The 25708-nt window shown below is 37.4% G+C and overlaps 2 protein-coding genes and 1 long non-coding RNA gene across 5 annotated transcripts; all 3 read left to right on the forward strand.

Annotated features, from left to right (window-relative positions):
* Positions 1-7511: 7511 nt before the first annotated feature.
* Positions 7512-12898, forward strand: LOC119066418. The gene is made up of 5 exons (XM_037168891.1): positions 7512-7582; positions 7690-7927; positions 8194-8292; positions 8358-8525; positions 9704-12898. The coding sequence occupies exons 2-5, from the start codon at positions 7697-7699 to the stop codon at positions 12758-12760; spliced, it is 3555 nt and encodes a 1184-aa protein (XP_037024786.1). The 5' UTR covers positions 7512-7582; positions 7690-7696; the 3' UTR covers positions 12761-12898.
* A 4784-nt stretch (positions 12899-17682) lies between these two features.
* On the forward strand, positions 17683-18678 carry LOC119086015. Of its 2 annotated transcripts, none has more exons than XR_005089380.1 (3): positions 17683-17831; positions 18157-18323; positions 18393-18678. It is a non-coding gene; the product is annotated as an uncharacterized LOC119086015 (long non-coding RNA). The 2 variants fall into 2 exon arrangements; XR_005089381.1 differs by lacking the exon at positions 17683-17831 and adding an exon at positions 18069-18084.
* Positions 18679-21483: 2805 nt separating this feature from the next.
* Positions 21484-24573, forward strand: LOC119066446 (X-ray repair cross-complementing protein 5). Of its 2 annotated transcripts, none has more exons than XM_037168944.1 (10): positions 21484-21661; positions 21774-21890; positions 21963-22210; positions 22271-22393; positions 22544-22679; positions 22745-22885; positions 22952-23079; positions 23147-23502; positions 23559-23763; positions 23826-24573. In XM_037168944.1, exons 1-10 carry the CDS (start codon positions 21647-21649, stop codon positions 24505-24507), a joined length of 2151 nt encoding a protein of 716 aa, XP_037024839.1. In that variant the 5' UTR covers positions 21484-21646; the 3' UTR covers positions 24508-24573. The 2 variants fall into 2 exon arrangements, with proteins under 2 accessions (XP_037024839.1, XP_037024840.1); XM_037168945.1 differs by having other exon boundaries at positions 21518-21661; positions 22544-22683; positions 22749-22885.
* The last annotated feature ends 1135 nt before the right edge of the window (positions 24574-25708 follow it).

Below are 25708 nucleotides of genomic sequence, written 5' to 3' on the forward strand. Positions count from 1 at the left end.
TGACGGTCATTTCTTTTTGAGACGACGATGAACATAGGAAATGAAGGCAATAGTTAAGGCTACTCCTAAGAATGAATTTGCCAAGGTATCGAACAACCGAGATTCAAGACACATCCGATCCGAATGATTGATGGCTCTATAGAATCGTTAGTCTCCCCTGACAATTTTGTGGGACAGCTTTTTTCTGGTTGTCTTTTTGTTTTGGGCGGTAGAGTTGTAAAAATGAGCCATGTCGCATGTTCAAAAATATTTATTTGTGAGCGCAAAATTGAATAATTTCGCCAATAAACAGACAATTTAATTGGAAGTGTGCAGGTTTGTAGTGCTTAGAAAGACGCTGCGACACATACCCAAAAAAGGTCGAAAGGTCCTTGTATGGAAGCGCTAGTTATCGAAAATCGGCATGTTCTTTTCGGCTTCAGAAACTCTTCGACAGCGGCAACCAAAAAATTTGTCAATGGATTGTGAAGAGTATCCTACCAGGAGTCCAACGATACTATGGAAGCCGTTGGTCGTTGCTGTGCAAGGTTGTGACAAGAAATTGAGAAAATTTGACTACGTCGGAGAACTTCTAAGGGCTCCCCTGCTGCCACAAAGCCACTAAAAAACGAACTAGCAGAACTCGTTACTACGGGTCTCTTCTTTCCATTGATACCAAACACACGTGAGAAGAGACTCGACGGATGTATCTTTTATTAGTCAATGTAACACACATTGCGTCTACATGAAGAATAATTATGGAGGAAAAAATGCCAAAAAATTCATTCGGGCAGCCTCAATCCAATTTTTTCGCAGAAGATCAAGTACGATGATTGGTGGTATCGGTTCAACCATCTGGGAGTAGTTCTCAAAAGAAGCCTTTCCTACTCTTTAAAAGAAAACAGTTTGGTGGAGAATGGAATTCCTGAGGTTAGGTTCCACGATAGATTATGTTGGTCGGACGAAATAGCTGCTGATGCTAAAAGTATTTTTGTTGTTATGTGATTTTGCCTTGTTAACAAAAGCGAATAAACAGAACAAAGATTAAGAGAGTGTGAAGCGACGCGAGGGCCGCAGTTCATACGAGTTTATGTTTTATTGAAGACATACGCCATCGCCATTTTTTATCTGTGGCATTTTATAGACAACGTTTCGAAGATTTTCAGTGAAACTAACAGAATTCAATTAATAATGAGAGGTTACGACCGTTCTAATAGTCTTCTTCTAAATTTATTTTTGTGGACATCAAAATTACATTTTATTGAAATAAATCAATAAAACCTTTCTACCATGCCACCCTACAAGTTTGATGTACAGACCTTCAAAAATCGTACAGAAAAAGCTGTGACGGACGGACATTGTTTTTTGGAATTCATTTAATACCTAGGTTGTTGCAGTATCAAAAATGTACCACCGAAATATCCTGACAAGTTTTTGTAATGCATCCAACAAAATTTTCTTGAAAATGTGTTTGAGCGTCAATTCTGTTTTCTTTTTCTTAACACCGCAAATAGCTATTTTGTATCGTAAATGGATTTTCATATGTATTTACGCACTAGTGCGTAAATTGACGTTTGTACAAAATGAGTATCCACCTGCTGTACATAAAATATTGTTGCTAACACGTTAAAAAATGGGGGCTTTGCGCATACGATGACATCTATTGCGCAAAACATCCTGTTTACTAGTTAGAAAAATAGCTATTTTATTATTTTTCTTTTGTTAGTATTTTTAAAGTTCATTTACAAGTCAACGATATCACATGCCGTTATACAACGCACTTCAAGTGCGTTGATACAAAAGAAAGGACGTCAACTACATAACTTTGTGGTATTTGAAAGGCTGATGCTATCCGACCGCGCGAAGTTTTATTCCACCATTTTTTGAGCGTTCGAATCGTCTACACTACCAGGGCTGGCTCTTGATTATTGGCTTCGAAAACAATCTGACATTTTCAACCTAGTCCACTAAAATGTCTCAGAAAATTTCTAGAATATTCTCATTTTTGCCGAAACCAAAAGTCCTCAGCAAGTGAATAATTATTTTTACTTTCGACACACGCACGAAGCGTACGTGCAAAGTCACCTGCGTACGTATTGTTCGCGCAAAGTTCTAAAAATTCGTGGCAAAGAACTAACCATTTTGGTTCTATCTAAGTGTCTTTTGAAAAAAAAAACTTTTGACTTTTGAAATGTGCAAGTGGTGATATCTATTCTTACCAAATTCGGACACTCCGAGATGTTCCTGAGATCTAGAAGAAGAAACGGGTGCACACTTGATATGTGACTGCCCCAAATTTCTTCAACTGAGACGCAGGATGCTCGGAGACTACGAGGTGGTTCCTTCGGAAATTGCTGCAATAGGACCTGACATCTTAGACAGGTTCCTATCGACCACAGGAAGGCTACCATGATTTACATGATGACCGGGAATGGAAACAAAGGATCAACAGATCTTAAATGATAAATCTAAATTCTTACCAAATAGCAAGTTTCTGCAAAACTAGAGAAATCCTTGTAATGATGTTTTCTCAGAAATAGAAATAGAAAAGAGAAAATATTCTTATGATTTCGTAAGTGCAGCTATTACGATCATGATTTACACGTGAGACTACTCGGCTACGCCTCGAACGGAAAATTTCACACAAGAAGTACCACTTCGATCATTTGCCCCATTGTTAAGTACGTTTTTCTTTCAATTGAATGAATAATTTTTTGGTTCGATTTGAGAATGGTCAAGTGATAGTAATTACGGTTGGAGCGCTGTTTTATTGATATACTTTATCCATTCGAGTTTTGTCAGATTTTTATTCTTTTTTTTTGGTTTATAATCGAGTATAGATATAGATTTTTTTCATTTTTTTAACCAAAGACTGTTCATGTAAATAATTTTTAAGAAAAAGACAACAGCAAGAACAACAACAATAACTAAAAGTACTATTAGTTAGACTTTAGCTAGGTATAAACTTACGTTAAAAATAAAGGAAAATATTTCAAAAAAAATCAAATTTAGTTTCATTGATTACAAAGTATTTAGAAAAATCAGATGCTACTCACATGTGTTCATCTTTTCATGCAATACCCTCTCATTTCATACACCACAGGAATCCACATTAGATGTAGATAAATTAGTATTGTTTCATGCCTTGGTCTGGCAGATTTATGTACCTAAACATGACCCATTTTTATTATTTTTTTTGTAGTATGTCTAAACTGTACGCTCGGAGCCTCTTAATGTCTAATAACTGAATAAAAGCATCCTGTTTCAACACTATGATATCATAACACTTATGGTGTAGGCTGCATTGTTGTTATTTTAAGCATTAAATGCGCAAATGAATTATGTAAAATATTATGACCAATCCACTTCATATTTTACGAGTATTACCAGTCTAAATTTAAATTATGCCATTTCATTGTAATGTGATACATTGTTGTATTATTTTCATGTTGTTATCATAGAAATATAATATCTACTTTGTATAGAAAACATAAAAGAAGGAATTTAAAGAATGTGTTTTCTTCAAGTGTCCATAATTTACCAAATTAATGCTAGTTTAAGATAAGGGACTAACTGCTTGGTTTATTGTATGAGGTTTGATTGGATGGATAAAATTTACAAGGACAACATGTAAATAAATATATGAAAATTATGTCAACATTCACGATCACGAAGGTGGTGGCACCCAAATTACTCTTTAGCGCCGTCTACGTCTATGAAAATTTATGATTCGCCTTCGTGGGTGTCTTAATAACTTGTTCTTTCAGAACCTTGCATGAATAAGCAACGTACACTGTCATAGCACTTTAGCACAGCAAATAAATAATAGTTATTTCATTACACTCGCATCAATAGAACACAGAAAAATCATAGAGATCGACAGCATCGAAGGCTTTTTGTTTCTTCCATGAATACAGCAGGAATGATATTAAGAAAAAAAGGTAGGGAAATATTCGCATACTTAGATTAAAGTAGTACCAGTATTACTCTATTTTATTCTATAACCCTGCTAGGTGCTTTGACCCTATTAATCTGCCTACATCCAGTCCATCTGAATCTGAAGCGGTTCATAATCGCAACAATTTTATACTTTTAGAATTCACGTCGTAAGTGTGCCTAAAAGTTGAATTTCAAGTGTACGATTCAATGAAAAAGTGAACCGAAAAGTAACTTTCAACGCTTCCTTTTATGAAAATGACGCTGCGTTAGAAAGTATTACGCACTTTCCATTTTGAATTTCGACCGCACTTATGGCGTCAATTGGTGAAAAAACCACTGAATTTAACTTTGCGCCAATTCTCGAGATCCATACGATTTTTAACTTGTAAAGTGACAACTGTCACGTTACTAACTCTTAAATTCAGGAGAATCGTCACCTAGAGACCTGAGCTCCATAGATATCTTGGATCTCTTCAGTGGCGAAACTAATGACATTACCTACACACACGGAATTTTGAAAACCGACACCTTTTCTGATTCTGTCTCAAACGAGTTTCTGATTTCTCCATAAAAAAATACATTCAAAATTCACAAAAAAAAACCAGTAAACCACGAAATAGAAAATGTGTCAGTTTTCAAAATTCCGCGATTGTAGTGCACCTATTTTGTGCTAACTAATAGTAGCTAACCTTCTTGCTAACCTCACAAAGGCGGAATATGTTTTTAAATTCCTAAGAAATTCAATATAAGATCTTACATTTTATGGAACAATTCAGTGACTTTCCTTGGCTTAACTTCAAATATAAACGTTTCCTGGTCACTTCGAATCGTTCAATAAACTTTTTAGTCAGAATTTTCACAAAACAAAGAATTCAAAAATTTCCCTGTTTCGTGAAGTTTGCTGGGTTTAGTGCACACAAAAATGTGGTATGTGATCGCACCGATCGCACTGCCAGTGGTCAAAAGTTCGATCTATATCATCTATATATGTCAAAATTCGTATATAAATAGGGGAAAAACCAGTTAATGTAACCGAGCTCGAAACTTTAAAATTTCTACTCTCTTTTAACACTCTATAATGCATATCGCAAAGAAGAGGACACAACCTTACGAACTATATTAATGTACTCTCTTATTTAGCTCCTACTACAATTCAATTTATCCACTCAAAATCAGTGTTGTATGAACCTTCGTTCTACAACGTTACGTGGTATTATTTTGCATTGTGGTTAGTCATAATTTTATGGTTTAGAGATATTTACTAGATTTTTGATTTATTGTTTAACTTGTTTCTTCATTGCAAATTTGATTTGTTCCGAATATTGGGTAAGAAATAGTTAATTGGTGGACGGTACATTTTAGGTAATTTCACGAAACCTAAGAGTAATTATACCTAGAGAGGAAATTTGTACGACGAAATGTGGTCCCAACATCAGTCTGTATAACATACATATTTCGTAGAATTTTACACCAATACATGTATGCGTGACGCTTTTGATAGTGCAATTTGCCCACTTAATTAATTCGGTGGATTTCATTCTGGATAGTTTGGAGAGCGGCAAATAATTAAGAGGGCAAACACACAAACTAATAAACATTTCGTATTGCATGTTGGGACCACATATTTTACGTAATTCGGTTCGAAGTTTCCTCCCTAGGTATTTACTCTTTGGCCCGAACGAAGTAAGCGCGACAAGCGAAAGTGCCTAAAACAAACCGTCCACAACAGATGCGTATACAACTTTTCATGCTGAGGGCCTAAATTATAAGAAAATTTCCGTAACTTATGCCCAAGCACGGTGAGCTTCAAAATTTTTTTATTCGACCTCTCGTGGACATGACATGTTTTTAGTAGTTTTTGTAGAGGGCGGCACCACGAGTAAGAATAACATAACAAGAAAATATTTCGATTGGACAATTTTTAATTAGATCGATTTTTCGTTTTTTTTGGTACCTGCGGGAAGCTTCGAAGACTGTTTAGACCCCACTGGTAGCTTGTTTGATCACAAAAATATAGTTGCTGTTTAGCCTGAGGTCCCCTTAACCCCTTAAATTATCTAAATTAACAGCCGTTGATACAGCCGTTAAAATTCACAGCGACCTAGTAGAATGACTTTGCTTCATAAAAGATGTTTGTTGGTAGTCATGAATATCATGATTAGTATCGTTGTAAAGCTCAGACCTCAGTCTAAGCAGCAACTATTTTTTTGTGATCAAACATGTCACCAGTAGGGTCCAAACTGTCTTCGAAGCTTCCCGTAGGTCTCAAAAAAGCGAAAAATCGATCTAATTAAAAATTTTCCCATCGAAATAGTTTCTTGTTATGTTATTCTTACTCGTGGTGCCGCCCTCTACAAAAACCACTAAAAACATGTTATGTCCACGAGAGGTCGAATAAAAACTTTTTCAAGTTCACCGTGCAAGGCATGAAAAAGATTTAAACCGTGTGCCATATCGTACAAAAAATAGCGTTACACCGTCTCAAACGTGAAATGCCTATAGACAGAGAAATGATAAGTTGGTAAGATAGAAGAAATATATGAAGGACATTTGGTTTCTATGTGAGAGAATGGAATCAATTTTGTATGCAATTCTCTTTCATAGGAGGCAACTGTCATTAATCTATCTCGCCATAGGGTACCAACTTATCATTTCTCTGCCTATAGATCATCTTCAAGGCTGTTTGAAATGCCATCCATATTAAGAACTGCCATCCACGTTAAAAATATTGTCATTTGAACGAGAGATTTTGAACCACCGCCTATTGTTCGTTCTTCTTTTTTACAGGGGATTTTAAATTTAGTTACTCATATGGCCGCACCTCTTTTTTTGACACAAAAGCTTGTGTTAAATAAAATGCAGCGAAACTAAATGTGAGACTACGTTTGATGAAAGTACCGTAACTTGAAAATGATCTATAACGTAATCGAGCCCAAATAAATTTCTAAAAATCCAAAACTGAATTTTAGATTTTTAGAAATTTATTTGGAGGCATTCCACGACTATTTAAGTAAAGTCCAGGGTGCCGAAAGTTGACAAGCCGCAATTATTTTGAATGTGTTAAGGTGGCTTCACAGTTATCCGTTTTCATTCTGTTTTGACAGTTGTCATTTCAAAAATGCGCTTTATTGTATGAAATGTCAAGAACTGTGAATTCAGACTTTAAATGGACGAAAATATAATTTTTGCCAAAATGACCAAGACTGTTGGGGAGGCCACGCAGACCGCCATTTTATTAGATACTGGGACATACAAAACAGAATTCACCTACGATAAAATTGTCAAATTTGAGAATCCATCTTCTATGAGAATATATGAAAATGTCAAATTTTGTGTGTCTATAACACGTAGGGGATAATGCTCTGCAGGCACTTTAGGCACGCCGGAAAGTGCTAAGGGGGTCGAGGAATCCTCCAAATAAATTTCTAAAAATCAAAAGTTTTTCTGTCACTTTTGGCCCTTGGGCGTCCCAGCCGTCATATTAGCATCTCTCTGGTCTTAACTTGTTCGACCTGTTCTTTCAGGACCTTGATTATTTTGACGAAAATAATGAGTGCGTTCAAATCGACCGAGAAGTATGGAAATATTGAATCGATCGTAGTTTGCGTGTCGAATTTCAGTCTTCAAGCGCAAAAATCTTTTTCGATCGCGCGAACACTTCTGAGTTAGTAATAAAACTTTTGGTCGTTTCAACTCGATTATTTTTCAAAAGAAATTCAAATTCTATTTAACATAAAATCCTCAATAAATCAATTAATATAATTTCGTTAGGTCGAAAATGGCTGGTAAAACAATTACACGGAAATCGCTAGGTCGCTCGGCAGCAATAGGCGATCTGTACGATGCAACAACAGATTCATTTTGTGAAAAGTCAATTTTTGGAGAGTTATTCAATAGCGAGATGGAGGTTAAAACCACTGGACATGCTGTTATGCTTACGCAATCCATTTATAATGACGAGAATGTATTTAACAACTTCATGAAATATGACGTGGAGCCTGAGCTAGCGGTAAGTTCAAATGTCCAATCTTGACTATGAAAATTTCGATGTTGATTGCTAAAGCAATGGAATACATGAATACATGAATTCGTTGATTAAAATACGTGATTCACTATAAAGTGACATCGTCAAGTCCGAGTCCGAGTCGCGTTCACGCGATATTCTGATGTTACATTCAGTTGAAATTTATTTTTCAAGTCATTTGTTCATCCACTAATCGACCAAAGATTCGTCAAAATGTTACTTTTACTCAAATTAGAATTTTTATTTTACAGGTGAGCGTCTTATGTGGATTAGTTCCATTCTCCTCTTTGAAAGAAAGTGTCACCGGAACCAGCCTAGTTGCTTCACTTTCATTCACCTACAAAACAAAGGTAAGGCCACCGAATGTTAATATACATGTTAAATCCCCAACTTTTTTCATTCTCTCATTTTACAGACGGACCGTTTGGATATGGAGCAGTCGCATATTAAACGCTTGATAAATGCGAAAAATGTTGTCGAAAGCAATGCAACACATGTTGTCGTGGGGATCGATTGGGGTTCGTTTAATGTTTTGTCTATAATTGGTTCAGAGGACGAAGGTCATAATGCTGAGGGGCTAAAGGTAAGTCATCTAGATATCCCTTTTGTAATCAGCAGACGCGCCGATCTCTCTTTAAATCGTTGGGGGCAAAATTGTGTACTGCAACCGTAATTTTACTTTTCATTTTTCTAACATGCAGTTTCACATTTTTCGTGCAATAGTAAATTACGTCCTTGTTTGGAGATTTTTATTTTGTCGAGAGAGAGGTTTCCCTTGTGTCAAAATGACAATCTCCAAACAATTACTTTTACTTGCGAAAATGCGATGCAAAAATCCTTATTTTGTCTACGAAGTGACTAATGGCACGCGCGTGCGATTAGTGTTTAATAGACTATTCGCACGCGCTCACAAAACAAAACGAAGTCAACTAGTGATTCCTTTTACAAAATGACCGAGGTATAACTACTGATCCCTTCTACAAAACAAAACGAAGTCACCTAATGATTCCTTTTACAAAAAAATTTTGCGTCACAAGTGGCATATGTTGAGGAAAGTACTTTTAAGAATTTTTTTAAAATAGGCAAGAATGCGTCCTAATACGTCCGAATCATCTGCCAATTTTTTTGGTAAAATTTTGTTTCTAGAATTTCTTTGGTCAAATTTTTCCTGTTACCGTTTTTGCGTACAAGCGCAGAATGCGTCACATCCAGCGATATCAGTTGTTTTGGAAGTATGCACAGGGACTTGCGTCACTTTTACTATTTTGAGTGTTTTTGACTGATGTGTGGAATTCATTGGAAACGTGGAAATCATAAGATGTGAGACAAATGAGATGTCGTGGACTGTAAGGCTCGGAAAAAGGCCGATCAACCTGAAACCTGATCTGTTCGATTAATAATTTCTACAACAAATTCGTTGTCCAAATGAGCCATCTGATAAAACGAGACGAAAAACATAGTTTTAAAAGTCCATTGCAGCGAGAAACGCAAAAGACACATTAAAATTAATCAGGTCGTTTCAGGTTGAACCTGAAACAGTTTAGGTCAGATCAAATAAAAATCAGGTCAGATTAAATTCATGTCAGGTCATCAATGTCCCAGGAAGTGGAAGTCGGCGCGTCTGGTATTCAGTAACACGTTTCTGTAATATAAGTATTCGTTTTGAAACTGTCACTGTTTTCAAGTCTTAATGATCTACTATCGCCTAGTCAAAAGCACATATTAGTTTATCTCACTGTATTTTCGTACATTTGCTTGCAGGAATATCTCCAGAGCATTATCCCTATTATTTCAACTGGTGCAGTCAATACTACCACTGAATCCAAGTACACTCTTCACTTCGAGTCCGACTTAGTCAATGCTGGTGATGTGGTTCCAGAAACTATTGATTGCGTCGTCTCATTCATCAAGAATATTCCAAAACGCTTCGAAAACGAACAGAATGGACAACAAAAATGTCTCAGCTTTGTACTGTTTCCATTGGCGTCTCTTGGTAAAGTTGCCTATTTTGATTTTACTAATTTTGCTGTGCAGCCAATTGAATCAAAAGTCATTTGCGCTTTGGGAGATGTTGTAACTAAAATATTTGATGCCACCACTAAGCTTCAAGTCATCGAAACATTGACGGATAGCAATGAATCTTATGTTCCGAATAAAATCAGAAAAATCGTCAAAATGAAGAAAGCAATAATCGACAAAACGATGAAAAACATTGCAGATTCCTTGGTGAAAGTTCGAAAAGGAATTTGCACTACATTTGAATTTCAATTCATTGAGGAAACGTTTCACGAATCGTCGACCGTTTTAGATCAATTCTTCAGTGAAATACAGCCCTTTGTTGAACGCATTCATTTCATGAATCATGTGACAAATCTGGGTGCATTCTACATTGGAGGTAGTTCAAGCTTCGAAGAGGCGCGTCGTAAAATAAAGCCAAACGACGAGTTTTATGTCCTGTTTTACGTTTACAAACAGGACGATGAAATTACATCGGAAAACATGGGTCTGTTCAATGAAATCTTGAAAGGAAAAGTTGCTTGCTTCGTAGCCGATTTGGGTATGCAACCTGATCTAGCTGTAAAAGAGGGTGTTCCTGAGGGTATAAGAATTTGTCACTTTATTCAAAATGGTTACAAGGATGTCGACGTGTACAAGACTTTCAAGGTCGATCGAGAGTTCAATTTGATCAGATCAATTTGCAAAATGCAGCCAGTAGCAAACAAGCCTAGAAAACGAGCTCTAATCTATCTCGTATGTCCAGGTTCATTACACGGTGAATGCAGTAATGAGAAGCAGCAATGGATGTGTGAAAAATGTAAATCAACCGTGGAGTATGGTTTCGACGAAATGTTCTATTGTGACTGTGGTAAAGAGTTCTTGAATACATGTGAGTTCCGGTGCAGGGATGTGAATCACGGAAACAATTTCATTGCATTCGATACACACATTTTGAAGTCAAAATTGAATGAAATCGAAATAGTACCGGAAGTAAACATCCTCGTACTGGGCGAAACTGGTGTTGGTAAATCCACATGGATCAATGCTATAGCCAACTATTTAACGTTTCCGACTTTAAAAGAAGCGACCGATGTAAACGAGATACTCTGTCTCGTACCAACAAAATTTGTGCTTCTGGATGAGAACTGCAAAGAAAGAGTGGTGTCAATTGGTTCGTCCAAAAATGAGGAAACGCGAGCAGGTCAGGCGTGCACACAGTATCCAACAAGTCACCTTGTCACCATTGGCAACGAACGAATACGAATTATTGATACGCCAGGAATAGGCGATCCGAGAGGAGTGGAGCAAGACAAGATAAACGTCGACAACATTTTGCGGTTTGTTAGTGGATTGGAGGAAATACATGGAATATGCTTGTTGTTGAAGCCGAACAATGCCAGACTGACAACATTCTTCAAATTTTGTGTCAAGGAAATTTTGGCCCACCTACACAAAAGTTCTGTTCACAATCTCCTGTTTTGCTTCACAAACACACGATCGACATTTTACAAGCCTGGTGACACGTACCCCGCGTTGAAGGAGTTGTTAGCCGAAATCAACGCAAATCTGAGCAAAAAATCCAGAGGAAAGGCGTGTGAAATAGTTTTGGCCAGTGAGACAATGTTTTGTTTGGATAACGAAGCGTTCCGATTCCTGTGTGCAAGACGAAACAACATCGATTTCACGCCAGAAGATTTCCAGAATTTTTCATTGAGCTGGGACAAATCTGCTGTCGAGACGCAACGCATGCTCAACTTCATCAAATGTCGGAAACCGCACAAGGTCAATGACACAATGTCGATAAACGATGCTCGCAATACAATTTTAACATTGGCTCGACCGATGGCGAAAATTTCGGATAATATTGCAGCGAACATCAGAGTTGCAGAGAACCAGAAGAAATTCACCGAGACCTTGGACGACGAAAAATTGAAGCTTGAAAAGAATCGTCTCGTTCAACAGATTCAAATAACCACGGTCCAGATCGATTATCCGAAAACGGTGTGCACCAATTCCCACTGTGTAGAAGTAAGATTGATTCCAGGTACAAGTCAGAACATGATCATTTACAGAACCGTTTGTCATGATCATTGTTATCTGAAAGGTGTTAACGTTGAGACTGTTGGTGCACCGGAACTCCAAAGATGTTCTGCAATGAATGGCATCAGATGCAATAGATGTGGTTGTCCATGGCAGAGTCACATGCACATCACATATAATTTTGAAGAGAGCATGGTAACTGTACCGAATGTATCGGTTGAAAAGATGATTAAGGAAAATGTAGCAGCCAAACTCGTTAAAGAGCAAATGATTTTAACCCTTGAACAAACCATTGAACAGTACCGATTGGAACAGAATGAAATCTTGGAAGTAAGTTCACAGTTCGGTTCATTACTACAACAGCACGCTATCATTCCCTATAATGATGCTTTCGAGTCACATGTCCGACACGAATTACGTCTGGCGTCTGCTGAAGCGTCTATATCACCGGATTTGGCGAAAAAGAAAGATGACCTAGAACGACTCTTGAACGAATATTTAGAAAAGAAGCGTTTATTGGACGACGCAATGGTAAAGAACGTAAATGCCGATATTACGGTCGACAACGTTGACGCACTAAAAGATCAGTTGATGAATTTGAAATTGACTGGAGAATCTTTTCAAAATTGTTTTCAAACTGCGGCTAATGCGCAGTCCCATTCGTTTGATTATGTCGAAAGACCTATAAACATTCACAAACGGAACCGAAGTCATTTCAAAAAGACTTTCAGTTACATTAAAAGTAAGGCCTCTCGTTTCTTCACATACTATTCATATTAATCTTTACTTTTTTGCTTTTTTTACCACTGTATCGTTGCACGATAAATTTTTCTTTTGTTTTTTTGAATTTATTGAATACTTTGAAGTTTAAATAAAGAATTTTATAAGCAGTACCAAAAGAAACGTCTTGTCAGTTTTTTGGTAACATCAGTTGGACATTTTAATGGATAGAACTCTCGATTGAACATTAGCAGCAATGCTGGTTAGAAGAACTACAAACCTGATTTGATTCTGTACTTTATTGTATTGTATGAAGGTATCATGGTAAGTGTAACACGACATGTAGCGAGAGGGTAACCAAAATATCATGTAAAGTCGCAAAAGATCGGAAAGTACAAAAGAACTTAAACGGGCAACGGGTTGAACCAATTAAAACTCTTTTTTTATTTTAAATTGCACTACAATATTTTATTTTACCCAACCGGTTTCACTAGCTACGCGAGCATCATCAGAAGCTGATAATTGACTAATCAACCGGTTTCACTAGCTACGCTAGCATCATCAGAGGCTGATAATTGACTAATTTCATAAGTGAATTTCATAAGTGAATTGACTAAAGTATCCAAAACTCATGAAACGTTAACAAAACGTTTTCTCTTTAAACGAAAAAACGAGAATCGTCGCCCTGAAGGGTGATAGGGAAATAAACCTTTCGTATTTTTTTAGGTCTTTTGTTTTGACTAAAATTGACGCAATCTACTATATTGGTAAGTGTTTAATTAACAAGATGAGTTAGGTAGTGTTGTGTTAGGTGTTGGGTGTTTCCCTTCTCACAAAACTTTGATACTCTCCATAAAATACCATTCTGATTAGAGATGTACATCGGCCCGACCCGACCCGGCCCGATCGGGTTCGGGTCCGGGTTTTGAAAATTCATTCGGGCCGGGTCGGGTCGGGCTTTGAAAACAAAAATTCGGGCCGGCCCGACTTAGAAATACAAATTTAAAGTAAGCCAATAAAAGCCTATAAAGCATGAAACACTAACTTATTTTATTATTTTACTTCGCGTATAAGATTATTGCAAAGCTTTTATGCGTAGAAAATGATTTTTCATTAAATTTCTTATAGTAAAAAAAAGTCGGGTCACGTCGGGCCGATGATTTTTTCGGGTCGGGTTGGGTCGGGGCCGCGAAGAGAAAAGTCTCGGGTCGGGTCGGGCTCGGGTTCAAAAAATTGGATCGGGTCGGGTATTGAAAAAACGTCGGCCCGCTCATCTCTAATTCTGATATGAGTTTTAGAAATTTACTAAAGATTGCTATCACGAGCAATGATTTAGGTTCTTCATTTTTCATCTATCTGATTAACATGAAAAGATTGCTATAAGTTTATTTACAGTGAACGTCTGTGAAATTTGGATAGGAATTTTTTTCATCTGTTTTTCAGCTGGTCCACTCGACCAATCAAAAATGTTGTATACAGTTATAAAAACTTATAAGCAGTTTTCCAGCTGGAGCAAATTTCTAGTTAAATTTCACTTACATCCGATGAAATATCAGAGAGCGAAAGTAGCTTCTTTCATCTCTCTGAGGAGGCGAGGGCAAGTGTTTCATTTTTTTTTAAATTGAAAATATTGCATCGTTTACATAGCATTAATATCACATAAGCATTTTAATTGAAAACATTAAAGCCATGTCCATCGTTAAATGTATCTCGGAGACTGACTGAGTTACGCCGTTGTATAGCTATCGAAATTCGTTGTAGCAAATAATCTAGAGAGCGCTTCTCTCCAGTCTGCTCTTTCATACGTTTACGAAGCTTCTTCAAAAAAATTAATGTTTCTGGTCCAATTGCGCCGAATGTTTCGAAAGCGAGCGGAGTGAAGATGAAACGATCTTTCAAGTCGATGTACAAATTGTATTTATGTCGTTCCGCTTCATCGGCTGCTGCTCCACTGCTTAAAGAAGTTGACCGTAAGTATTTAGCGGCCATTGTGTTCACTACCGTCGCGTCCCAAATCAGAAGTCTCCCTCTGCTCCACGGATAACTAGTTATTCCGTCCGGACGCTTCCCGTCACGACGCGATACCGATAGTCCATATGGTTCAAGTCTATTCGGGACCCCAACTGAGCTGAATGCCATCGAAAATTTTTTGTTGACTTCTGCGTGACAATTGTATTTCCCAATGGTTTTATTGCAGGACATCGCATGATATCCCTTGGGATCCGCCATTTCTCCACAAATACACCGGTGAGGCTCGCTAACGTTGTTTCCCAAGCGTAAGGCTACGGCAACTCTGGCCGAATCGTTATCCAGCAGTAGACCTAACTGGTGTGACGGGACTGCTTGTAGCCACTTAGAAGATGTTTGAGATGATGACGAAAGCAGTCTTGCACGGTCTGTTGGTCCACTTGATGATAATAGATCGTTAAATGTTGTCTTTGATCGTAAGTTATCCCAATGACTTTGGCTACGTTTCGACACAGCATCTGGTGGGATAAGTTCGTCGGGATAGGCTTCAATCGATGAGACGAACTCGGAGTCGATGATTTTTAATTCTGACCGGGCCAGTATTCGGTTTGATAAATCTTCTGACTGGAATACTGAAGTGTTTCATTATAATAACAAACTAATCAATTATTATCAGCCTCTGATGATGCTAGCGTAGCTTGTGAAACCGGTTGGTAAAATAAATTTTTTTAGTGCAATTTAAAATAAAAAAAGAGTTTTAATTGGATCAGCCCCTTTAAGTTTGATTCAATTGCACGGTGTACCGCGAACCACGTATAACAAAAGAAATTACAAAAATGCAGAAAAAAAAAGGATTAGAAGAAACGGCGAATTTTAGAAGAAACAGTGATAAACTCACCGTTTCTTCTAAGATTCGCCGTTTCTCAACTCGCCGAAACTATGCGTAATACAAAAAGACAACAGCAAGAACAACAAACAACAGCAATTTAAAGGGTACTATAGTTTAGTCTTTAGCTAGGTAGAAACTTACAGAGGGATTCTTTTGAAAAACAGCCTACCGAAATCGGACACATTTACTAGTGGAATTTTTTATATGTACCTAGAAAGGACTTCGACCCTAGAAGCCAAAACCACTTTCAAAAAAATTCTTCGAAGTTTGTGTGGCTGGTGAAAGGTGAGCAAAAATAGAAAAATTGCTATTTTCTTACAAAAATTTCTCCAGTTACACGAGCCGTAAAGGGTCGTGTGGGGTGTCATTAGAAAGGTAATCCGAATAGGGGCTTATTGGTTTTAAAATTCATCGACATTGAAATATGTGCAGTCGAAGTTTTCAACCGAAATTTATTGAGGTGAGGTACACAAAACGTGCAAAACGGGTTGGGATACTCTTTTCATCATTTGAACCTTTTCCAATTACCATTGTTTTAGAGCTTTTTTTATCGGCAAGTCAATTTTTAAACTGCTAGCCCTAGATTATTATCGCTCTTCCCTTATTAATTTTCACGTTTAGAAATTGTGAACCTTTAGGAAACGAATAAGTGAGATATGAGATGTGCCAATCTAGGTGCTCGGAAATCTCACATCTCCAGTGCCGAACTGGCTACTCAACATTCAACAAAGGCGAGCCTTTAAAAGAAGTGCAAATATGAGAATTTATGCGTTCATGGTGTTTTGCCCGATCGCTCAGTATGGCCAAACCGAGATTGGAGAGATCTCTACCATTAGTTTCCTAAGCGATAGCACTTTAATACCCCATTTCATTAGTGATGTGCCTGTGGGACAATTGGCCGACTGAAATTATCATTACGAATGTCATGAGGGATTCTTTTGAAAAACAGAATCTTGAAATCGGAAGCATTTTCCATTGGACTTTTTTATATGTGCCTGAATTGGTATTGGTCCCTAGAACCTAAAACCACTTTCAAAAAAATTCTTCGAATCTTGTGTGGCTAGTGGGAGGTGATCGAAAACTGAAAACATGCACTTTTCTTACAAAAATTTCTCCAGTTACACGAGCCGTACAGGGTCGTGTGGGGTGTCATTTGAAAGGTAATTGCATGTACTTTTAGGAAAAATAGAGCTTACAGAAGTTTGGTAGCATCTTCGATGCAATATAAGCACTTAAACATTTCAACTTCACATAACTCATCGAAGATGCTACCAAACTTCTGTAAGCTCTATTTTTCCTAAAAGTACATGCAATTACCTTTCAAATGACACCCCACACGACCATGTACGTTTCGTGTACCTCGAGAAATTTCTGTAAGAAAAGTGCAAGTTGTCAGTCTTTTTTCGGCTGAAAACTTCAACTGCACATATCTCAGTGTGGATGAATTTTAAACCCAACAAGACCCTATTTTTCCCATTAGCACATGCAATTACCTTTCTAATGACACCCCGCACGACCCTGTACGGCTCGTGTAACTGGAGAAATTTTTGTAAGAAAAGTGCATGTTTTCAGTTTTCGATCACCTCCCACCAGCCACACAAGATTCGAAGAATTTTTTTGAAAGTGGTTTTAGGTTCTAGGGACCAATACCAATTCAGGCACATATAAAAAAGTCCAATGGAAAATGCGTCCGATTTCAAGATTCTGTTTTTCAAAAGAATCCCTCCATAGATCTTCGACTATACCACCCTTAGTCATAAGCCATCAAATTATTTTCAATTTTCTGTGTAATATTTCTTTAGTTATGTAGATTCAGCCAAATTGATAAATAAATAACTTTGAAAAAGGTACACGGTCAATTGCAATAAGAAAATGCGTGTTACCAATGTAAGTACGACGGTGATGGAGGTCCAGTTAGTTCTATTCGATCTTAAGCATTATAGACTCATATTTACATACGAGTATAGATATAAATGTTCAACGAGAAGAGCCTGATGACCACATGACATGCTTTTCTGTTCTATCCGTACAATGATGGCGATGTTAGGTATTCGTGGGCTCGTGTACTATTTGAATAGGATCGGTATTTCTATTGTAGTATCATGCTTTGGATGTAAAGTTTCTTGTTACTTTGAAATAGAACATCAGTTTGTATACAGCAAGAACCGACGGTGCATGCATGTCATGTGAATTGTGTTGATTTCAAATACAGTATTAATTTGTCGTCATTGTTGTGCAATTAATTGTAAAAATTTCTGATTTTTTTACAAATTCGTAAGTTTGAACGTTGATTATAATGAACTATTGTCGCATTTTGAGAGGTGAAAGCTTGTTATAGCAAAAAAAAAAAAAAACATCGGGGAAAGCGTCGTAAATATCATGTGCCGCAATATTTTTAGTTCTTTGAATTCAAATCTCAAGGACGAAGCTGCAACCTATTGATGTGATCCTAACATGTTCGGAAACAAATTCACCTCTCATTTGATTTGACGAACGATAAATCGATTGATAATTTTGTTGATTTTGAGTATTGTGCTAAACTTTTGATGGAACACGTGCTGGATGCTTCTTTGACCAAGATTTTCTCTTTTTGCTATAGGACATCTGATTCAGAGACTTTTTAAGTGGACTAATACTTTGTCCTCGATCAATCGTTAACCACATTCCGAGAATATAACTCAACTGAAACGATGAAAATCCTCCAGAGTTTGTTCATCGTACTATTCCTAGTGGCAGTACTGGGCTCTAAGTACTTTCCCGTAGCAGGTAACCCAAAAAAAATGTGCCTTAGCGGAACTCAAAGTCTGCAATCAATTTGTTTTAATGCAATTTCAGAAGGCGATCAGACGTGTGAATGCGTCAAATGTGCATGTTGTTCACCAAAGGATAGGGATCATAGTGTTCAATGTGAAACCGGACAGGTGTGCTGCCGTGATAAACCCATATATAGCTTATGTGATGCTGTTCATCTGATATTCTTCAGACACGGCTACCGACCATAATAAGATGGTAGTGTTGTATGTAGCGATGAAGAAAAATATGCTGCCGGGCACATACTAAAGCACGTTAAGCGAGTTTAGTCTCGTTGTTCGTTTTTTTAAAATAAAATTTGTATTGACCAGCCATGACAATTTCATTCATCGATATGTGCCCGTTATGAAGGTCAAAAATGCCGAAAATCACTTTAGTAAGTCTCATTTACTGACTTTGTTTCTCAAAACCCTTAAATCGTAAAACCTTTTTGTACTCCATAAATAATAGTTGCGGGCATTAATATAGAATGTCATGGATGCGATGTTTGTAGTTTTCCACTCTTCACAATGATGAAAACTTTTGAATACTCTAAAACGGTTTGAGAGCAATTGCGTCCTCAAAAACTGTCGTTTGTTTGGAATAATTTAAACCACAAGATGTGCAAAAGTTACGTGTTCGATACGAATAAGGTTGCAATTGACAAATAATGACGTTCCTTGAATGGTTTCTTATCCATAATGGATGATGCCACATTTCTACACGGTTTGATTTCACTCTTAAAAACTTGAAGCGTCTTAATGGAAGCTATGTTATGTTCATCAAACTATTCAAACGTAGTAATGTCGATGAACGTACACATAAAGAATCTTATAAAACCAGTTGAGAACGTGGCATATCGCTGCACGCATAGTGTGAAGGAATATAAAGTCCATCCAAATAGTGCGTCATCTGGTCGTGGAAATTATGAATAAAAGCTCGTATGGAATTTTATGGATTAAATCGAACATCTAAGAATGGAAAGACCTGTCTGACAAAAATATTAGTTTTCTCCTACTCGTTAGAGCCAACATTTAAAGTGGTCACTTATAAGGCCGTGAGTTGTTAAATTATTGCCTAATTGGAAAGGAGGTGTAATATCCCGCGCAGCTGGCACACATCATATAAAATCAAGGCAGCTCTCGCCTCCTAATTTTGTCAACAATGTGTATGCGGTTGCTAGAGAGCTGCCTTGATATAATCCAAAGGTGTCAAAATGAAGGTATTGAAGCAACGCACCTCTAGCATAAGTTCTACTTTATATAGAGTACTGAAACTTGACAGTGTACCAAACAAATTTCAACACTGTAAAAACCATTTCATCACAGCACTGCTTATAGCATGAACATTGAAAATATTTGGAGGCTGGTGAAATCATGGTGGTATGCACTGCGTTTCTACTGTAAAGATAGATGATTTGTTTCATTGTATGAGTTTAAGCATAAAAGCCCGCCCATACAAGCAATCCTAAGCGGTAGCTCTTATCACTAAAGTTCAGTGTATATGCTGTGGTGTCGGTACCTTTGTTTCTATCAGTCTATAGGGTACCGTCACCAGTGTTCGGCCGAATAAAAATTGTTGTTGGCTTTACTGATTTTATTACAGATATTTTTATAACAAATATCTGTCTCTTGAATTTTAATTGGATTTAGCATTTAATTAAGATTTTTTTAATGATAATTGCGGATATTTAATAAATTATTTAATATTTTTAATTAAATCTCAAAGTCGAAAAACACAAATTCTCTAGTTATCGGCCACAATTTTCAGTGTTCGGCTATTCGGATCTAGTTATCGGCCACATCTGTCAAGCGTCTAATGTTATTAATTTTCATTGATAAAATTATTATTTTCACAGTTCTTGTGACTAATTACCTAATATTAATGATGAAAATCACCAAATAGAATCGATTTCACTAGTTTATCGAAACGTTTTTGCAATGAAATGATGAGCCGTTTTTTCATACACGAACAAACACACTACATAATGAATTATAACACGTTGGATGTATCGTGAGTTTGTTTACAATTTTTACATCACCTTGGATGGCTAATAATTCAGCGAATTTTACTTTTTTCGAGTATCCGTTGATGTTTAGTGCTATTTGAGGTTCAAAACTAATTAAATATCGAGTAAAAACCGCAAAAACAATGAATCCAAAGTGAATTAAATGTGAAATAAAATGTGGCCGATAACTAGTTTTTGTAGAGAAAACATGTACCCTATTTTCGGCCACAAACAAATTACGTGGATTTAACGGATTTATTAGTGAAAAATGATCAAAATTAATTAATTGATTAAAACACATAGCCGCACAGAAAAACTAAATTTTATGCGAAAAATACTTCCTCAAGTAGTGCACTACAATTCTTTGATTGCTTAATAAAAACGTTTATGCTCAAAACAAACGAGGCATTGAAAACGTGTTTTGGTCCTATTTTTCATGACGAAATTTTCGAAACTGTCAAATGAAGTTAGAACTTTTTCTATTCCAAATTGCGACTTCTGCATCTGTCAATGAAAACTAGGACCAAAACACGTTTTCAATGCCTCGTTTGTTTTCAGCATTACTTTTGTTCTGTTTGGTGGCATGAATACTTTGCAACAGCAATTAAGAAACTTTAAAATAATTATTGGGACCGATAACTATACACAAATAATCTTAATGCGATACATTTGCTGGAGAAAATAATTTTAATTAATTTATTAATTGATTTAATTGTTTTATTAATTCGTAAAGTCTGAAGTGGCCGATAGCTGGGGGGTGGCCGAATACTGGTGCCCGTACCCTATAACTTCTTTGGAAAAGTCTCAAGCCACTGTCACTGTGACTCAAGTCTCAATTTACTGAAAACATTGAGTTAACTCCGAAAATCCATTTAAAATATATTCCTTACGATGCTGAAGTATCAGTCTTCACTGTAAAAATGATATTTTGTTCTATGAATAGGTTTCACGCTTCGAAGTAGTTGAAAATATACTTTTTGAGTCATTGAAATCAATCCGTAATACAGAACTTACTCGACCTATAAGCACAGAACAAGTATTTGAAACATGAAACGGTTGATTGTTACAGGAATTTAAAATGCTCAGCTCTAGCTTTTCGGTTTCTTTTTAAGTTTTCGCGCGTGAATTAAACATTTTTCGGCAGCTCTTATTATGATGCAACTAACGTCAAATGGTTTTGGCGCTCTCTCGAATTTTGTTTACATTTTATTGTGAAATAATAATGTTCGTGCGCTGTTGATTGTATATATCATCTGGAAAACATATTTTTGAATTTGTAACAAAATAAGCAATGGCCACAACAAAGGTTCGTAGTTAATTGAGTGTAATTCAGTGCTTAGAATATTAGCCAACGAATGTGTCGGGCTGTTATCCAACAAAATCTAGCCTAAATAACATTTTGTTCATTCTGCGTCCAGGAAGCAACTGTCATTCTATTCGATGTTGGAAAACCAACCGGAGAATCCGTTCGACCGGGACAGCCAACTTTTTTCGAGCAAGCCAAGGAGTGTCTGGCTAAAATTCTACAAAGAAAGGTAAATATGACCGGCCGTCATAGGATTGTCCTTTCAGGTAACCAGCACCGAAAATTGTGTTTGACTTTGCAGATTTTCACTACGCCGAAAGATGAAATCGGCTTAATTCTCATCGGAACTGATGACACGAACAATGTTCTCAATGACAGCGAAGACACCCTCGGAGACTATGAACACATCAGCGTTGCATTCGATTTGGAAATGACAAATTGGCAAATGCTAAAAATCCTTGAGCGAGAAATTGTTGGACCAAGCAACAGTGAAGGTGATTGGCTGAGTGCGCTGATCGTTGCAATGGACTTTCTGAAGGGACAAATGCTGTAGGATATGTGAGTGTATTTTCGTATAAACGGTGACTGATTGGTTGATTAATTTTCCAGTGGCAAGAAATTCAAAAGCTCCAAGATCATTTTGATGTCGCCGTTCGCGTCGATCGTGAATACAGAGAACATTGATATTGTGATGGAAGGTCTCCGGAAAATAGAAACGGAAATTGTTGTGATGTAAGCTCTTACTGACAAATTTAATTGATTCAAAGTGCGGACATCAGAGACATGGATAAGACTTGTCATCACCTTGAAGACGATTTTCATTTTTCCTATTAATTTTTGAGAAAATTCGTTTTAAATAAGCAAAACTTAATCGCTTCGCAGCACCTGCAACGTGGAATATTATTCCAATCCAGACAAACTAGACGAAAATGACGAAATGGTCATATTCAGCCAAACAGGTAACAAGTCCAAGCATCAGAAGGCTGGCGAAAAATTGGCCTTTGATCTGATTCAACAAGTAAGTTCTGCCATGATAATCAACACGCCCGGATGACATTCTCAATACATCTTTTGCTCGTATAGACGGATGGAATTCTATGTTCGTTCGAAGAGGCAATGGTCCAGTTGGTGTATTACGAGAAACAGAATCAGAAGTCAATGCCATGGAACTGTGAATTACAGATCGGATCGAAGTTGGAGATCAAAACGTCGGTTTATGTTTATGTAAGTGAAGCGAGGAGGTAGTTTGGAGATAGAACTCTCGAAATGTTGTTTTGTTTATCCATTTAGACGAAGGACGTATCGAGCATGATATCGTGGAAGACTGAAAGTGTCGATGGTCCGTGTAAAATGGAAACCGAATATTTCGTACAAAACATTGAATTGAAACCGGTTGAAAAGGAAGAATTGATCAGAGGGTGTGTCTGCTAGTTCTTTCGAGCCATTGACTAGCCTCTTCTAAACCAAGATGTTTCTTCCTCTTAGTCATATGTACGGTACCACACCGGTACCCTTCGATCAGTCGCTGGGATTGAAATTCGATGCTGGGCCCAAAAACTTTCGCTGCATCGGCTTCACCAATCGCAACAACATACACGATCAGCATTTATGCGGTACGGGCGTCTGGCTGGTAAAGGCACAGAAAGACGCAGCTGCATCGGAGAAATTATTTGTTGCACTGGTGAATGTCATGAAATCGTCGGAATTGGCGTTGGTGGCTCGTTACGTCTATCGCAGTGGATTGAAAGCGAAAATAATGGTATTGGTACCGCATCCGGACACCGAGAAAAATCAGTACAAGAAAAATGCCAGCCTGCTGATGATGGAAGTGCATTTTGCTGGTGAGTTCAATTCGACACATCATGGTCTTGAACCCTCATTATTCAAATCTTTGCAGACGATCAAGTAAAAATGGAATTTCCGCCACTGCGTACGACAAAGGATACTCCAAGTCAGGAGCAGTACGACGCTGTTGAAGGTTTGATAGATTCAATGGATTTGATGGATGCGTATGATGGTGACGGAGACTGTAATGAGGCTTTCGCGCACAAAAAACTTTTGAATCCGACCATTCAGTATACTTACAGAGCGTTGGCTCACAGGTAAATTCCTTGGGCTAATAACGAAAAATCGCCAAGAATTCAAAAATTGATTTTACCTTCAGAGCATTGCATCCAACTCAACCCGTTCCGTTACCAGATCAGGATCTAATGGACCTACTGGACATACCTGAGAAGATAAAACAAAATTCCAGCGAACACGTTGCCAAAGTGAAGGAACTCTTCCCCCTGGAACCGATTGTGAAGCCGACCAAAAAGTTACTGTTCCAAATGTTGCAGCACAACGCGACTGCCGCTGCCAGTGCAGACGATGTTCAACCGACAGCAGTCGACGAACCACAATCCACATTGATCGAAGTTGGTACGATCACACCCGACGAAGATTTCATGCACCTACTGCTTCGCGGTGAAAAATTCGCCACCGTAAGCAATCAAATGCAAAACGTTCTCCACAATTTGGTGTTCAAAACGTTGCAACTGCAAACGGAAAAATTTGGTCGGGCCGTTATGATGTATCGCGAACAGGCGATTGTGATGGGTGCATTCCGGTACAACGAATGGGTGACGGAATTTAAGAAAATTTTGCTCGAAAGAGGTAAAGTGGATGTGTGGCAGACCATTTTTGTGAATGAGAAATTCGGTTTGATATCGGCTAAAGAGACGGAAATGAGCACCGTTACTGATGAGGAAGTGGAGGAGTTCTACAAGAACGAATGTTCAGATACGAACAAGCCAGCAGATGACATGATGGATGATGATTTGGACGAGTTATTAGCTAACATGTAAATGATTGGATGGTGTGGCTGTGTAATGTTAATACAATAAATCGTTTGGTTATCAATTTTTGCTTCACTTTCAATTCTGATAATACTTAATCCACAGAAAATCTGTCTGAGCCACCGCAAAGAGTATAACTCGAGTATATCTGATCTGAACTGAACTGACTATGAAAATCATTTCCTTCACTGAAGATAACCAAAGCTAAGTTGTTCGAATGGGGCCGGAGGTATAGTAAAAAAAAGGGAAATTTTCGAGGATTTTCACTCATATCTAAAAAAATGTCGGCTCAAAATGAAAGGTCTTGACGAATTCAGTCAGCGAAGAAAAATGCATGGAAAAAAAATATTTGGAGGGCAGTTTAGTCGAGATAGATAAAGAATTTTGCATGTAGGTCAAGAATGTCGATTCCATTGAAAGAGGAAATTTTGGCCAATTTTAGGCGGTAGTGTGAATTGAATATCTTTTTATCTTAGGCATCACTCATCAAGCATGCAACGCGTAACGGTTATGTGTATTTCTTTCTACCACCTTTTCAGTCATATCTTGCATCTCTTTCGCACGCGTGACTTATTTTTCGGTAATAAAACCGCACCAACTATAGGTAACTTTTTTGAAATTTTAAATTGAATTGGAATTTGACGAAGATTTGCACATCGCAATTTGAACTATCATGTCTCTTGGCTCTATGGTTGCCTCTTGTAGTACTTTTACTTTTAAAGGAAAAATTGGTGCACTTGGGGAAACCTGTGCAGATTACACAAATTTACACAATCTGCAAGGTTTCTCCAAGTGGAATAAGTCATCACCCACAAACCAAATTTTCCTTTTGGTTCAGAGAATTAATCAAGAAACGAATATTTTTCCGCCTAAATGTACTACAAATTTGCAAAGAGTCCATTGGTTTTAAGTGCCAGCACTGTTTTAAGAGGCACCGGTACTTTGCCGAAAAGCATACATTAGGGCGATTTTTAAATAAAGGATTTTAGTTTACTTCTGATGATATCTTTCGATCAGAATCCTTTTTCAAAAATATACGACCGCAATTCCGACCACGAATGTGTTAGCTTTAAACAGAAAATACATTTGGCTGCAGCAATTTGACCAGCTCTGAGAACAATGAGCAGTTTATGAAAATTTCATTAAACTGCTCACTTTTCTCAGAGCTGATCAAACGACTACAACCAAAGCTAATTTTTATTTAAAGCTA

The sequence above is a fragment of the Bradysia coprophila genome, chromosome IV, assembly GCF_014529535.1.
Source record: "Bradysia coprophila strain Holo2 chromosome IV, BU_Bcop_v1, whole genome shotgun sequence".
NCBI lineage: Eukaryota > Metazoa > Arthropoda > Insecta > Diptera > Sciaridae > Bradysia > Bradysia coprophila.

Coding starts and splice junctions, on each gene's coding strand:
- LOC119066446 (XM_037168944.1), top strand. Junction 21,891..21,962: donor CTAAAATTCTACAAAGAAAG/GTAAATATGACC, acceptor TTGACTTTGCAG/ATTTTCACTACGCCGAAAGA. Junction 22,211..22,270: donor TTTCTGAAGGGACAAATGCT/GTAGGATATGTG, acceptor TTAATTTTCCAG/TGGCAAGAAATTCAAAAGCT.
- LOC119066418 (XM_037168891.1), top strand. CDS start 7,697: ATGGCTGGTAAAACAATTACACGGAAATCGCTAGGTCGCTCGGCAGCA. Junction 8,293..8,357: donor CATTCACCTACAAAACAAAG/GTAAGGCCACCG, acceptor CTCATTTTACAG/ACGGACCGTTTGGATATGGA. Junction 8,526..9,703: donor ATAATGCTGAGGGGCTAAAG/GTAAGTCATCTA, acceptor ATTTGCTTGCAG/GAATATCTCCAGAGCATTAT.